This window comes from Nothobranchius furzeri, chromosome 8, assembly GCF_043380555.1.
Source record: "Nothobranchius furzeri strain GRZ-AD chromosome 8, NfurGRZ-RIMD1, whole genome shotgun sequence".
NCBI classification, from domain to species: Eukaryota; Metazoa; Chordata; class Actinopteri; order Cyprinodontiformes; family Nothobranchiidae; genus Nothobranchius; species Nothobranchius furzeri.
The window spans coordinates 53,013,436-53,028,658 of NC_091748.1; the positions used below are offsets into that span (position 1 = coordinate 53,013,436).

General features: G+C 45.5%; 1 protein-coding gene across 2 annotated transcripts in view; it reads left to right on the plus strand.

Moving 5' to 3' along the window:
• Window positions 1-13,893, plus strand: part of rgl1 (ral guanine nucleotide dissociation stimulator-like 1) — a 34,040-nt gene extending 20,147 nt beyond the window's left edge. For both annotated transcript variants that reach the window (XM_015971509.3, XM_054729983.2), the window contains exons 2-18: window positions 1,469-1,579; window positions 3,891-4,099; window positions 4,202-4,261; window positions 5,426-5,616; window positions 5,710-5,834; window positions 5,916-6,131; window positions 6,221-6,324; window positions 6,439-6,523; window positions 6,671-6,760; window positions 8,598-8,684; window positions 9,496-9,528; window positions 9,638-9,759; window positions 10,021-10,110; window positions 10,198-10,393; window positions 12,911-13,162; window positions 13,276-13,390; window positions 13,522-13,893. In XM_015971509.3, the coding sequence (XP_015826995.3) occupies window positions 1,469-1,579; window positions 3,891-4,099; window positions 4,202-4,261; window positions 5,426-5,616; window positions 5,710-5,834; window positions 5,916-6,131; window positions 6,221-6,324; window positions 6,439-6,523; window positions 6,671-6,760; window positions 8,598-8,684; window positions 9,496-9,528; window positions 9,638-9,759; window positions 10,021-10,110; window positions 10,198-10,393; window positions 12,911-13,162; window positions 13,276-13,390; window positions 13,522-13,709 (2,274 nt within the window). In that variant the 3' untranslated portion in view covers window positions 13,710-13,893. The remainder of the gene's footprint in view (window positions 1-1,468; window positions 1,580-3,890; window positions 4,100-4,201; window positions 4,262-5,425; window positions 5,617-5,709; window positions 5,835-5,915; window positions 6,132-6,220; window positions 6,325-6,438; window positions 6,524-6,670; window positions 6,761-8,597; window positions 8,685-9,495; window positions 9,529-9,637; window positions 9,760-10,020; window positions 10,111-10,197; window positions 10,394-12,910; window positions 13,163-13,275; window positions 13,391-13,521) is intronic.
• The last annotated feature ends 1,330 nt before the right edge of the window (window positions 13,894-15,223 follow it).

The following is a 15,223-nucleotide window of genomic DNA, read 5'->3' on the forward strand; positions in this document are numbered from 1 at the left end:
TTTTGGCCTCTATGTCGATGTGAGCGGACTGATCTCAGCAGCACAGAGACCTCCTGCTATTGTGTGTGTGCGTGTGTGCATGCGTGCATGCGTGCATGCGTGTGTGTGTGTGTGTGTGTGTGTGTGTGTGTGTGTGTGTGTGTGTGTGTGTGTGTGTGTCTGTGTGTGTGTGTGTGTGTGTGGGTGTGTGTGTGTGTGTACTTCATGAGTCATGCACTGATGTATTTATCTGTCTCTGCTCCAGACGGACTGCAGCGGGTCCAGAACATCGGACCAGCTGCATGAACTACACAAGCAGACGTGTTTGAAACAAATTCAGCTTTTCTAACACAAGTTGCAGATGCTGCTGCTCTCTCTTTCTTTTTCAGACTGCTTTATGTATTTTTTCCCATCAGAATTTTCTGCTCCAACCTAAATGTTTTTAGACACATCCTCCATAGCCAGCTATTGAGCCTAGTAATGGTGACTTTGACCTATGATCTCTCTTCTCTGGTGGGCCCTGGGGGACAGCAGTGGACGTTGCTATTGACTTGTGTAACTGAGAACAAGTGAAAGTGATCGTTGCTGCAGTTGTACACGTGAGGCCAGAAATGCTGTGTGCCTGATGCTTATGTTTGGATGCTTCTCTGTTGCTGCCTCTTGCTTTTGTCCCCATATGTTGATGTCTCAGCAGCTCTCTCTCTCTCTCTCTCTCTCTCTCTCTCTCTCTCTCTCTCTCTCTCTCTCTCTCTCTCTCTCTCTCTCTCTTCTCTCTCTCTCTCTCTCCTCTCTCTCTCTCTCTCTCTCTCTCTCTCTTCTCTCTCCTCTCTCCTCTCTCTCTCTCTCTCTCTCTATCATTCATCTATCTAATCTATCTATCTATACATATATATCCCTGTGAGCTGTATTATAACTCCAGTCTATTCTGCCGCTCTGTTTATGCACTCTGCAGTTCAGAAGTGATTTACAACCACATACAAATTAGTTCATTGGCTGTAAAGTGAGAGCAAAATCTATTTAGTCATTTTGAGCTTGTTGTGGAGCAGAATCATGATCGTGCTCTTTTGGCTCAGACTAGCAATTATCGACAGAGAGGAAACAAGTGAGTGTGTTTGTTCAGGAGACTCTAGCCGTTCTGCCTCCTGTCTATGAGCTCTGGGAAAGTTGTCCAAATCTGACTTCAGTGCCAGAGAGACAGAGTGAAAGAGATGGATGGGGAATAAAAGAGGGAGTAAAGGGAGGGAGGGAGGCCTGGCAGGCTGCTGCACTGGTGGGGGTTGGGGATTTGGTCACTCTTGATGTTTTATGGTGCTTTTCTCTCTCTTACTTCTTTGCCTAAGTGTTGTGTTTCTGTTTTTGTGTTTCTGCATTCCTCGCCTTCCTTTCAGCAGTTCCAGTTTGATGAAACAGCAAGAAGGATGAATGTGGAAGCGAAAGTCGAGCGTGCGCTCCTGCAGAAGGTTTCATGGTTTTTTCCTGCTTCTTCCAGAGCTCGGTGCAGGACTGGGGGGAGGAAGTTGAGGAAGGAGCCATCTATAACGTGACACTGAAGAGGGTTCAGATCCAGCAGGCGGCCAACAAGGGAGCGAGATGGCTGGGGGTGAGTCCAGCAGCACAAGAACAGCAGAAAACCTGCCTCCTCTTTTTTTTTTTTGACACTTTCCTGGCTTGCTGCTGTGAAAAAAGTCCAAATCAGATGTTTTTTTTTAGTGGAACAGAATCTCGCTGGATTTGATCATGTACAGATGGTTTATAAAAGCAGCAACTGCTTCACTTGTTGAACATTTGAGCCAGTTTAGATAGCACCTATTAGCCGCCTGATACAAAAAAAACAGCTCATGTGATTTCCTGACTTTTGCAGCTGCCAGTAAAGAAGCTCGCTTTGTGTTTTACCAAATTCTGGTATGAGAAAAACAGAGAATTAAGGGCTTTTCCAGTGAATATGTGGCATTACTGTTTCCTCTCCTGGACTGTTTATAACCACATAATGAGATGTTGCACAGTGCAGCACAGAGGCTCCAGTTAGGAACAGTTTCTTTTTGTTTTTCCTCAACAGAAACAAAAGATTTAGCTTTTCTATGAGGACAAATGAAGATCTTGTGTTTTGGCAAGCTGGTGTTTTTATGTGGGGGCACAGAAAAAGAATAAAGGTCGCAGCTGCAATGGTTTAAGGCTGTATTGATGTATTGGCAGTAACATAACTGTCAACTGGATTAAAGCTAATTAAAATAAAAGCGTGCACAAGCCTCTGACTATCAGTGCTGTTGTATTTACAGTAGTTAGATGAGTGATTTCAATGGTGCTGAGCTGTGGTGGCCTCAATGAGGAGGCCATCGGCTTGAACACTGTTGCTAACCACTTAAACGTTTTCCCTTTCCTGATAATAACATTTTACTTTCTTTCACATTGAATGTGCTACTAGTTTACCCGTTTAATCATAGATTCACTAGGATAAATACAATAAAGTTCTCTCACCAAATAGAAAATTTACTCAGAACTCACAATGTAAACACAAACATTACTTGGTATATATGTTGTGTGTGTGGATGTGTGTGTGGGTGGGTCGGTGTTGGTGTGTGTGTGTGTGTCTGCTCTGTCTTCTCGATCCCCAGTGAGTCGTGGAGGATGGCTGCTTATACTAAGGCCTAGTCCACACGTAGCCGGGTTTTTTTAAAAACGAATATCCGCCCCTCCAAAAACTTGCATCCACACCACCTCGTTTTAAAAAGAAACTCTGTCCACACGTACCCGGATAAATACGTTGTTAAGGACATGCCAGACCTGTAGGCGGCAGTACTTCCCCCGTTCGTAACCTCGTCCTTCATCTGTGGTCTTCCGCAAGGAGCAGTAATTCTGCTTGCAAAAACAAACAAGCAAAAAGTGCTTGGACAATTGATAAAGCAAGCGCAGCTCTGAGGGCATCCATGCTGTCGGCTAGTGTAAACACAGGTCGCACACGTGATGTCAGCATTTTTTGTCACGGAAAGTGACGTTGCGGACCTTAAAACTCCGGTTTTGTCTGTCCACACGCAGACACCCAAAACGGAGAAAACGCAGATCTTCACTTTGGCCGGAGTTTTTAAAAGATCAGTTTTCATGTGAAAAAACTCAGTTTTCGTGTGGATGACAGGCCAAAACGTAGAAAAATATCTACGTTTTGGCAGATCCCCGGCTACGTGTGGACAGGGCCTGAGTCAGGATCCTCTGGAGGTTTCTTCCTGTTAAAAGGGAGTTTTCCTCTCCACTGTTGTTACATGCTTGCTTAGTATGAGGATTGCATCAAGTCTTGATGCAATGTGCTGAGTTCCTTATATAGGAAACTTTTTTCTGACTGGCTTAATGAACTGAACTATATTGGAATGTTTACTATGTGAAGTGCCTTGAGACGACTCTTGTCGTGATTTGGCGCTATATAAATAAACTTGAATTGATTTAAGTGTCTGTGCACGGTGGATCACCTCGCAGAGATAAGGATCAGCAGTGTGTGAGCTCTTATCAGAGGGGAGTGCTGGGAGAAGCCGGCTGTCCTCCTCTGTGTCTGGAGGGAGACGCTGGAGGAGGTAGGGTGCTCGCTGTGATTAAAAGCAGATTGGAGCGTTTCCTGTTGCAGCGTACAAACTTCATGAAGGTTCCTCCCTCCCCTGAACGTCCGTGCCACCCTCTTTTAGCTTCTCACTCGGTTTCTCTGAAGACACAATTATCTGACACATCTGGAAAAATCAGGGCTGAATATAGGTCACGCTTCCTTCTTTTAGGGGTTTGTAAGATTTTCTCGGATATTTTTGCACATGCCAGCAAATGTAGCATCTAGATTCAGGAATCTCCAGAGAAAACAATGTTCTGGAGCTGTCTGTAGACCCAAGAGTTGTTTCTTTAATTGTGAGGCTGTGTGTGTTTGTGTGTGTGTTTAGGCAGAGGGCGATCGACTGCCTCCTGGCCACACTGTGAGCCAGCTGGAAACGTGCAAAATCCGAAGCATTCGTGCTGGAACTCTGGAGCGCCTGGTGGAGACGTTATTGACGGCGTTCGGAGACAACGACCTCACCTACACCTCCATCTTTCTCTCCACCTACAGAGCTTTCGCCAGTACGCAGACTGTTCTGCAGCTGCTGCTAGACAGGTAGACTGGGATGAAGTTTTTTTTTTTACACTGGTTACATAAACAGATAAGAGAACAAGGTGTACATTTTTAAATCTATATTTTTGTACATTTCTGTGGCAGTTGTGGGAGTGTGGAGGAAAATGGGCACGATGGCTCTGAAAGCAGCGAAGCCATCAGAAAGTGAGACACAGTTTTCTATGTGACACAGTTTTTAAAGGTGTGGTTTACTTGTTGCTTCAATACATTTGCAGTGTTCTCTACTGTAACTCAATGCCTCATGAACAGCTGTGATGCTCCTGCTCTGAGATGCAGAAATTAGCTGGTGCAGAGGTGGGCTGAAAACATCAGGATTGCTCATTATTATTAATGAGTGCGTTTACATGCAGCCAGTAACCCTTTTAAAACCCGAATATTCACAATAACCCGGTTCCGCAGGTCCTTGTAAACACTGCCAAAAACCCGGATATGCTCATAACCAGGTTTTTAAAGACCGGGTTACTACACCTGGGGTAACCCTTTTCTAACCCGAATGTTTGGTCGTGTAAACGCATATCGGGATATCCCCGTCAAAGCGTGTGTTCTGCGCATGCTCTGTTCGCAAGGAATCTTGGTCTTTTGAGTAGCGAGACGTCTTGTATGCGCCAGAACACCGGAAGTAAACAACAAGTTGGGAGCAACATGGCGAGTCGCGGCACAGCACCACACTTTCGGAGTGACGAAGAAACTAAAGCGCAAACAAACGCGGTCGCTATCTCTTCCGAACTTGGAAACATGTTGTTGTTTTCATGGATACTGGAACAAGAAGAACCAGAAATGAGGCATATTGCGTCTGGACATAGTCCATACGTCCTGACGCTACCCCAACGTCCGCATTTACATCGGGTTATGCAAGTTAGCGGTAACTCTTTCTATTTATGCTTGTAAACGGGTTATTCTGATCAACTCAGAAACCCGAATGCCGACCTTAACCCGATCATAACCCGGATATTGGCTGCATGTAAACGTATAGAATGATGTGCTCACACTTTACTTCTGATTGGCTAACCGAATGCATTCAGCCATGTTGCAAAGTCTCTATCATCAAGACAGTGTCGGCTTTCTCTCCTCTCTGCAATAAAAATGAAAAGAGCCTTCCTGTAGGCGGGTTTGAGCCAAGAAGAGCAGGGCCATCAATGCAAATTCTCAGTGTGACATAGATTTGTAAGGATTTTCAAATCCTAGCATTTCACTATCTATTTTCTATCAGAAGCTATTGCATGTTCAGCCTGCATGAAAAACTCCGTGGACCACACCTTTAAAGAAAGTTACTTTAAGGCGTTTTACTGATCACACCTGTCCCCTCAGTGCCTTGGCTTCTATTCTGTGTGCCTGGTTGGATCAATGTCCTGAAGACTTCCAGGAGCCTCCAGACTACCCCAGCCTCCACAGGCTGATGGACTACCTACGCAAAGCTCTTCCTGGTTCAGAGGCTCTCAGACGGGCAGAGAGTCTGCTGGAGCAGCTGCAGGGTCAGGCCAGCATGGACGAGAGCGATGGTATTGTTTCTAAACCCCATCTTTACATATGTTTTGGATTTTATCAGTTAAAAGTCATTACTAACTCATTTATCTGATTTCCTCTGCTTTCAGCTGGTTTCCACGGCAACGGCTCTTTCTGCCTTGGGGAAGAAGAAGAGGTAGAGATCGAGGTCCAGGATGACTTCCTGTCATTTGAGGCCGACCTGGTGGCCGAGCAGCTGACCTACATGGATGCGGTGAGTGGAGGGAGGTCGGGTGAAGGCAAAGAGAAAAAAAGGAGGGTCAGTGCTTTTATGTAGTCTTTTTTTTTCTTCCAGCTGCTGTTTAAAAAGGTTGTACCTCACCACTGCCTGGGCTCCATCTGGTCTCAGAGGGACAAGAAAGACAACAAGCACACCGCTCCCACCATCCGGGCCACCATCACTCAGTTCAACGCCGTGGCGGCCTGCGTGGTCAGCACGGTGCTGAAGCACAGGCAGCTCAGACCGCATGTCAGGGCACGGGTCATCCAGCGCTGGATCGACATCGCTCAGGTCAGGGAGAGACGCGCAGCCACAGACTGGTCTAATCTGCCACACTGAGTTGAGTTCTGACTGCCTTAGTTTGTTTTTTCCTTTAACAGGAGTGTCGAATACGCAAAAACTTCTCATCTCTGCGAGCCATCGTGTCAGCGCTGCAGTCCAATCCTCTCTACAGGCTGAAGAGAGTGTGGGCATGCGTGCACAAGTGAGCCTCCAGTCTCTCAAACGTGTATTTGTCATAGGCGGATATGGGTTCATCTTAATTCACGTGCACATTGTATCTGCTGCATCTTCTGAAATGAATCTGTGTCTCACGCAGAGACAGCATGCAGACGTTCGAGGAGCTCTCAGACATTTTCTCTGACCACAACAACTACCTTACCAGCAGAGAGCTGCTCATGAGGGTGAGTCCTACGACTGCAGTCCAAACCCATTCATTAGATTCATGTGTTGCCGAGGCTCTTAACCACTCCGTGCACAAGCCCCAGGAGCATTTTTTCACTCACTGGATTGAATCTTGAGGACAAAAGCTAATTTTGTTCACCTTCCAGGAAGGTACTTCAAAGTTTGCCAGCCTGGAGAGCTGTGCCAAGGAGCACCAGAAACGCACCCACAAGAGACTCCAGCTGCAGAAGGAAATGGTGAGGCTAATTCGAGTGTTAAAAATACAAGACGCACAAGTGGATGACACATTCTGCACTAACAGTGCACTGTAAGGAGAAATTCTTGCTTCTCCAGGATAATGAAACCATGTGCTTATCTGTGTTTACCCGGTGCACTGTGTACTGTTCTCATGTTAAACCGAAGGTCTGATTTACAAGTCTGCGTCACCATCTGTGAAGACCACAAAGTAAATGATTGAATATGGAATATTGAGTCCTAGCAGCTCTGGCTGTAGATGAGAGGGTTTGTTGTAGATTTGCATTTGTAAGTTGTATTAATCACTTTGTGTGTCTGGTGGATCTCAATTCATATCTGGCATTATAACTCATTCAATCTGGTCCAGCATAGCAAATAATAATAAACAAACAAACAAACCTGCTACCAGAAAATGTTCAAGGGGAGATGGGGGGGGGGGGGGGGGGGGGGGGGGGGTTCGGATGGCACACCAAATTCGTCCCAGTAGTGACTAGCCTGCTGTGCATTTGCATTGCTCCTTCAATGGTTTTGATTAAAAAGCAACAGACCTGTGCATCCAGCACATTGACCTCAAATTTGAGAAGCACAAACATTTCAGAGGAAAAGACAAAATATCAAACAACGAATACAGTTATTTCAAATGTCATTGTTTTAAAATGTTTAAAACTCTTTATGTTCCTGTTTAACAACAATATCCTCTTGGATCTTTATATTTTTTGGGGAGAAATGGTGAGCCTCAGTTACACACTTAGTTACGGTCATATTAATTGAATCGTGACAAATCGCTCGTCATGAAGAAAAGAAAGTTGGGAGAAAGCAGGCAGGAAGTAACCTAAATGGCCTGTATTTGATATAGCGCCTTCTAGAGTCCTGGAACCCCTCAAGGCGCTTTACAACACAATCAGTCATTCACACACACATTCACACACTGGTGGGGATGAGCTACAATGTAGCCACAGCTGCCCTGGGGCGCACTGACAGAGGCGAGGCTGCCGAGCACTGGCGCTACCGGTCCCTCCGACCACCACCAGCAGGCAACGTGGGTTAAGTGTCTTGCCCAAGGACACAACGACAGCGACAGACTGAGCGGGTCTCGAACCTGCGACCTTCCGATTGCGAGGCGAGCACTTAACTCCTGTGCCACCGTCGCCCCTTTACTCAAAACCCGACCTAATCCATATGACCTTTGTTACAGCAGTAAGGATGTGTATATACACACCAATCATCCTGTATCGTCAGCAGCGCTTCCCCTGAACTCTACACTACACCTCTATATATGTTAGTAGTGCTCTGCTGCCACCTAGAACACAACATTTTCAATGTTCCATGTACATTTACGCTTCATCAATAACACATGTACTAATATCTACCTTCAAAAATACTTTATTAATCCCCGAGGGAAATTGATTGCTGTGTCCCAACAAGTACTACAATGTTTACCTAAAGACCAAAGTGATCAAATAGGCCTGCTCATCGAGGTGTCTGTGTCATTATTTTTGATAAGAAACATACATAGCTTGGGGGCCAATCCCCCCCCCCCCCCCCCCCCCCTCTCCTTTGGGGGCTCTTGTATGTTCGCTCTGTGTAATCCTTCCATTATTTTAATTCTTTTTTAAACACAGCGTAGCGGAAGATTTGTTTTTACCTTCTTTTTTTTTGGCTGACAAGTTTTGACAAACACTCTGAGAAAGGCTACAGCGTTAGCCGAAACCTGTCTGCAAAAAAAGGGTAAAAACAAACCTCCCCTTTTAGGAGATATGTGAGCCTAAACCGTTTCCTCTTGAGCATGCTTCAGGGATGTCAGATTACTTTGTTAATCAAAAGGACTTTTCCCCACAGGGAGCGATGCAGGGAACAATACCATACTTGGGGACTTTTCTAACCGATCTGACCATGATGGACACAGCCCTGCCAGACCTAGTGGAGGTAAAAATAAATCACCTGCTGTCTGTGTTGTGTGGGATAGGAGAGCATATGTCTGTAGGTTGAAGGAGCTCTGCAGACCTGAAGTTTCCATTAATGAAAGAGGATTTCTGTTGGTTTGTTTTGGGGTGGGCCACCTTCTGTTTGCTTAGGCAGCTTCATTTGGTACGTTCTTTCTAGGGATGTAAGAAAATATCGATATGACAATATATCGTGATATTTTTTCCAGCAATATTATATCGATATTCAAAAGCCGTGTATCGGAAATATCGATATGGCAATATATCGTGATTTTTTCCCTGTAATTAATACATTGATATTCAAAAGCTGTGTATCTAATTCTTGAAAGAATTTACATGCAAACATTTGTGTATTTTCTTTTCGTTTTGTGCAATTCAATCACCACCCGCTAGTTGGCAGCAGTGTGCAACGAGTTTTGTTTCCACCATTGAAATGTAAATCCCTCCCTCATGGTTCAGATACCTCATGTTAAACATGTTACGTATCAGTTTGGACTGTTTACTGAACATTCTTACAATAAATTCAGTAAAATAAATTGTTTGTAACGTCTGACTGAATGTATCGCAACATATCGTGATTTATCGTATCGTCTCCCCTGTATCGTGATGTGTATCGTATCGCCAGAATTTCAAAAATACATATCCCTGGTTCGTTCTGTGTTTATCAAAAAATGTCAAAAAACAAATCTTTATTACTCTGTGTGCCAAAAAGAACCAAATGATGGACTTTGCTTAAGCAGCTGTTGGTATGGGGGTCCCAGCTCTGACGGCGTGTTTCTTTTCATCTTCTGCAGGGTGGCCTGATCAACTTTGAGAAGAGACGCAGGGTGAGGGTTTCCTCTGACACCATAAGCCCTGACAATGATTGAGAGGCGGTGCTAAAGTAACGAGTTTGATGTTTTAAGCCCGTGTGCTGCTTTTCTCTGGTCTCTGCAGGAGTTTGAGGTCATAGCTCAGATTAAGCTGCTCCAGTCAGCCTGTAACAGCTACTGCCTGACTCCAGACACGGCTTTCCTCCGCTGGTTTAAGAGCCAGCTTCAACTCAGCGAGGAGGAGAGGTACTGCTCCTGTTTGCTTTTACTCTGGATGCCTTCTCTTTTTCCTTCTCTTCACCATTAAGAAAATTGCTGCAGCTTCTTTCCCTCAGTTTTTACTACTTCCCCTCATCACACCTCAACTCCCCACTGGCCCGTTGTGCTTGTATTTGTTTGCCTTCTCTGACTACTGCTAATCCAGTTCATAAAAATCCCCACGCACATGATGTGGTAGTGACTTTTTAAATTATGTTGAGGGTTCACCGTTACTACTCTGCTTTGCAGCTATGCCATGTCTTGTGAGATTGAAGGCCTCGGCGACAGCAGCCCGACTTTACTCAAAACTCGTAAGAGCATGGTGAAGAGACTCAGCCTGTGAGTTCCCTCAGAAAAACAGATGAGCGATCGATGCAACATTAAAGTTCTTCCACTAACGTGTATCTCCCTGCCTCTGTCGTCCAGGCTGTTTCTTGGAACAGACAGTAACACAGCCAGCTCCCCAGTCAGAGAGACGCCTCGCTCGCCCCCTACTGGCAGCTCCGGGGAGAGCATGGACTCTGTCAGCGTGTCCTCCAGTGACTCCAGCAGCCCGTCGGACAGCGAGGGACACACAACACCAACACACACATCTGACTCACAACTCTCCCATCAAAACAAGGTAGAATTATGTTTTTATAGCATTTATACAACATCTCCAATAAATTTAGCCCTTAAAGGGATACTAGGCAACTTTTTCAAAATTTTAAATCACGTTCTTAAGCCAGTATGAGCTAAAATGAGCCTTTACAGGGTTAATAAAACGTCACTCAGACCCCCACCGCCCTCTGTGGCCAGAATATGACGTTTGCAACTTCCGAGTTGCTGGTGTGGAAGCTGAAAAAAATGGGGCCGACATACCTGGCGCTGCGATCTGCTTCCAGCATGTTTCCTGCATGTTTTCGATCGTGAACACAGCTGGTTTATTTAATTCTGTGATGAACCACTCCTGTAGACACTAAGGAAGACTGGGAGATGTTTCAGCTGTTAGATTAAGGCGTCAGAAAAAGGTAGAATGCCTCCTCCGGGTCAGGGAGGAGGTCCTGCCAGGGGTGGACTGGGACCAAAATTGGGCCCTGGCGTTTTTATGAACTGTGGGCCCTCAGAGTGGGGTGGGGGTGGAGGGGGGTCGAATTTGGGGGGGGGTGGGGGGGGTTGGGGGATTTGTTGCTCGCGGACTCTTGATGGCCCAAGCTGGGTAAGCGGCCCACTTGGCTAAGCGGCGCACCGGCACAGTGCCAGATGAGCCAGTCCACCCCTGGGTCCTGCCCCAAGTGGAGGAGCGCGAGATCTATAAGTGGATTGGTGCTGCATCTGCGGTGATGTGGGCGTTGTACTGGTCTGTTGTGGTGAAGACAGAGCTGAGCCAGAAGGCAACGCTCTCAATTTACTGGTCGATCTACATTCCTACCCTCACCTATGGTCACGAGCATTGGGTAGTAACTGAAAGTACGAGATTGTTGATACAAACGGCGGAAATTAGTTTTCTCCGCATGTTGTCAGAGATAGGGTGATCATCCGGGAGGGGCTCGGAGTAGACCCGCTGCTCCTCCACATCAAGAGGAGCCAGTTGAGGTGGCTCAGGCATCTGATTAGGATGCCTCCTGGACACCTCCCTAGTGAGGTTTTCCAGACACGTCCAACCAGAAGGAGGCCTAGAGGGAGACCCAGGACATGATAGAGAGACCATGTCTCTCGCCTGGCCAGGGAACGCCTTGGGATTCCTCCAGAAGAGCTAGCCCAAGTGGCGGGAAGAGGGAAGTCTGGGCCTCTCTGCTTCTTCTGTAGCCCCGTGACCCAACTCCAGATAAGCAGAAGAGAATGGATGGATGGATGAATTAAGGTGTTTAAAAGACAAACGCACAGTGAGAAGATAACTTTTGCTTTTGGTTCTACTAAACAAACACTAGGGGGTACTAAAAGCAAACCAAAACTGCCTAGTCTCTCTTTAAAACATAAAAGTTGGTAAAAAATTGAAAAACAATATTTCACACTTACAACAACACTATCTAATCTATGTCAAAGTAACACATATTCTCTGTTTGAAACGTTTGGCTTCAGTCACAGTAGAAAGCAGAAATATGCATTTTTGGGGGCTTTTCATCAGAAACACCAGTTAAATTTTCTCTAACATCCAGAAAACAAAACCTCTCATTAACAAAGACAATTATTTCAAGAGTTGATTTCAAGGTTGACGCCTGAAAAGACAGAGATGGTTTTATCTGTCTGCTAAACATTTTATGTGAAAAATTCAACAGTTTAAAATGTTAATCAAAAAGTGCCAGAAGTAAAATAAAAAACAACAATTCAATAAACCCAACAAAACAAGAAAAGTGGGACAACATTTAAGTCCTGCTTCTGCCTTGTAAACGGATGGGACATTTTCTTGAATAGAAAAATAAAAAATCCACCTTGGGTCGTATTTTTCCAGAGTTGGACTCTGTATTTTTATATATTTGCTTCATGTTTATCTGTGAGCAATAAGTTATTTGGTGCTTAAAGAGCAAGTCACCCCACATAAACTTTTTTTGCTGATAAACTAAATAAACGAGTGTCTAATCGTGCTGCAGACACGTGTCGTCAATAATTTGGCACTTCAGTGCATCTTAGTTAAAATTTAAATATTCTGCCTAAAACTGGCAGTGTTGTGCCGTTGTCAGGTAAAAACTCTGCACTGTATTTTAATTTAAATCTGCCACCGCTATTGGCTAAGAAGTATGCTATGATGTAAACTGGTACATTATGATGTCACAATGCTGTCGTGAGCCTGAGTGTGTGTGTATTTGTTAGCGGCTCCGCCCTCTCAGTCTGCCAGGCAACAGCATTTGTTGCATTTTTCAAACATGAAGTGGGAGCAGAGTTAGACTCTGGTAGGGGTGACTTGCTCTTTAAAAACATCATGAGTGTGTTTGCGGGGGTGAGCTGGAGGGACTTTTGGCTTTTTTTGTGCAGACTCTGGCTAAGCAACATTTCTCTGATGACTGTGATGATGCTGGAACCCTCACATCCTCTACCCCCCCCCCCCCCCCCCCAAAAATAAAAACTGTCACAATGGCATCACTTAATTTATTATTACTGAGGTATTTGAGCTGCTTATTTAAAAAAAAAATTCTAAATTTAGAAATCTGTTTCTCCTCAGTTATATGAGTCATCATCCTGCACCTCGCTCCACTCCATGGACACCAACTCCTCGACCACCAGCGTCTCCATGACTCCTGCCTCCCCCTGTCTCCCTTTGCACCCTTGCACCCACAGACGCTGCATCTCCCTCACACCCATCTCCCCCAGCTCACAGAGTCAAAGCCCGGCTTACAACACCCAAGCTCAGGATGCATGCATCATAAGAGTCAGCCTCGAGCATGGAAATGGCAACCTCTACAAGAGCATACTGGTACGGTGGCACACCTTCTCAATGGGAATAGCCACATCTATTTTCTGTATGTTTGGGCTGTGTGTGTTAAAGCCAGTTTGACCTGATGTGTGTGTGTGTGTGTCTTCATGTAGCTGACCAGTCAAGACAAGACCCCAGCCGTCATATCTAGAGCCATGGCCAAGCACAACCTGGAGGCGGAGCCAGAGGAAGGGTATGAGCTGGTACAAGTCATCTCGGAGGAGAAAGGTAAAAAGCTGTTTTTGATTTGAGTAAATGTTTCTGTGTGGAGCGTTCGACTCCTCTCACTTGGAACGTGGTCGCTGTGTTTGCTGTTACATCTTTATGAAGCGTCACTGACATGAGTTCTTCTGCTCCAGAGCTGGTGATTCCCGACAACGCCAACGTCTTTTACGCCATGAACACCTCGGCCAACTTTGACTTCCTGCTGCGTGCGCGGGGCTCGGCGGGTCGGCCGGTACAGCTGCGCAGCCGATGCAGCACCACTCTCCCTCGGACTCAGTACCGCTCCAGCCTCTCGCTCAGACTCAGCAAAGTCACGCTGTGACCCGTCACCGCCAGCCCAGCGCCGCGACGGTGGACAGATTAATGGAAGAGAAGAAAAACAGAACAAAGAGTTTCTGCATTCCAACTAACCCTCCAACTTGTTTGGGTGACAGCATGAACTGTGCCTATGCCTGCCCAGCCTTAACGTGGAACAGTGCAACAGTGACCCAAAGTGACCTCTGCTCTTCACCCCTTCGTAGAGTTTTTTTGCACATGTGGAAGCAGCCGAACTCTTGACCTCCTCCAGTATTAAGAAATAGAAATGTTTTCCTGTGATGTGCATCTAAAGCTTTACTTCTGTCCAAACAGAAACATGTTGAATAATAAGAAAAAGAAGATTTCTGATTAAATAGATGAGTGGACTGAGTGTTCAGTTCGGTTTGAGTGTGTTAATGAATGGATGAACCTTTAACAGTATTCTGAATGATAACTGACCGAACAAAGACTTGACGTCAGTAATTTCTCCAGTCGGGCATCCTGACTGGCTTGTGCACAGTGTGCACTGTGTGTGTGGGTGGCTGCGGGTGTGTGTGTGTGCGTGCGTGTGCGTGTGTGTCCTACTCATATTGTGAGCTGTGTGATGAATGAAGAGCATTCAGATTGGCTCCAGTAGTTGGTTTTATCAGGTCCAAGCAAACTGACATGGCCTTACCTGTCCTGTCTTCAGGGTGTTCTCATTCGATTTGAGCTGCTTTGAAATGCAGAACACCCCCACCCATTATCGGTGTTGGGAAAGAAAAGCACACACACACATACAAGAACAGGACAGTTAGGCTTCCTGCTGAAGCAAAAAAGCATCATGCAAAGCACCTTTTGCATGTTTGTCCCTGCTTGCCTTCCTTAGAGTTGCACTGGCCGGTTGGTTGAAGATGCCAGTAGGATGCGAGTATGGCAGAGCCACTAAGCCACGTGGTTTTATTCCCTCTTTATTAAACATTTTACTATTTCATCTGTGAATTTTCATGTGTTTTTCTTAATAGGCCAGAAATATATTCCTACATTTGTGACTGACCCAAGTGTTTTTCATCTAACTGAACAGTAATGAACTCAGATTTTTATCAGAAGGTGCCAGAGTTTCCTGTGATCTCTATTATGATGTCAGAACCCATTACAGACACACACACACAACTCTGTTTATTTTCTCAAAGCGACATAAGTGTGTCGTGATTCCCTGACCTGTTATTTCTCCCCAGTTACCATGACGACGCTCCAGTGAAAACTATTTGGACTCGTAATAAATCCCAGTTTTTTCTCCCTTATTATTTTCATTATTTTTAAAAATTGTCCTTTCCTGTTCTACACTGCCAAAGACTGTCCTGAAATAAATAAATTATTGCCATTCTAAACTGTGTTTTGAAGTGTTTCGGATCAGCTGAGTGTTCGGAAACATGGTTCTGTTAAAGCTGAGCTCAGCTTTGTTGTATCTGTCTGCGTGATGGACAGCGTCCCCGCTTCTGTTTGGGCTCACAATACTTGGACGAGGGGCGGTTCTGGACATGAACCAAGTCATTCTGC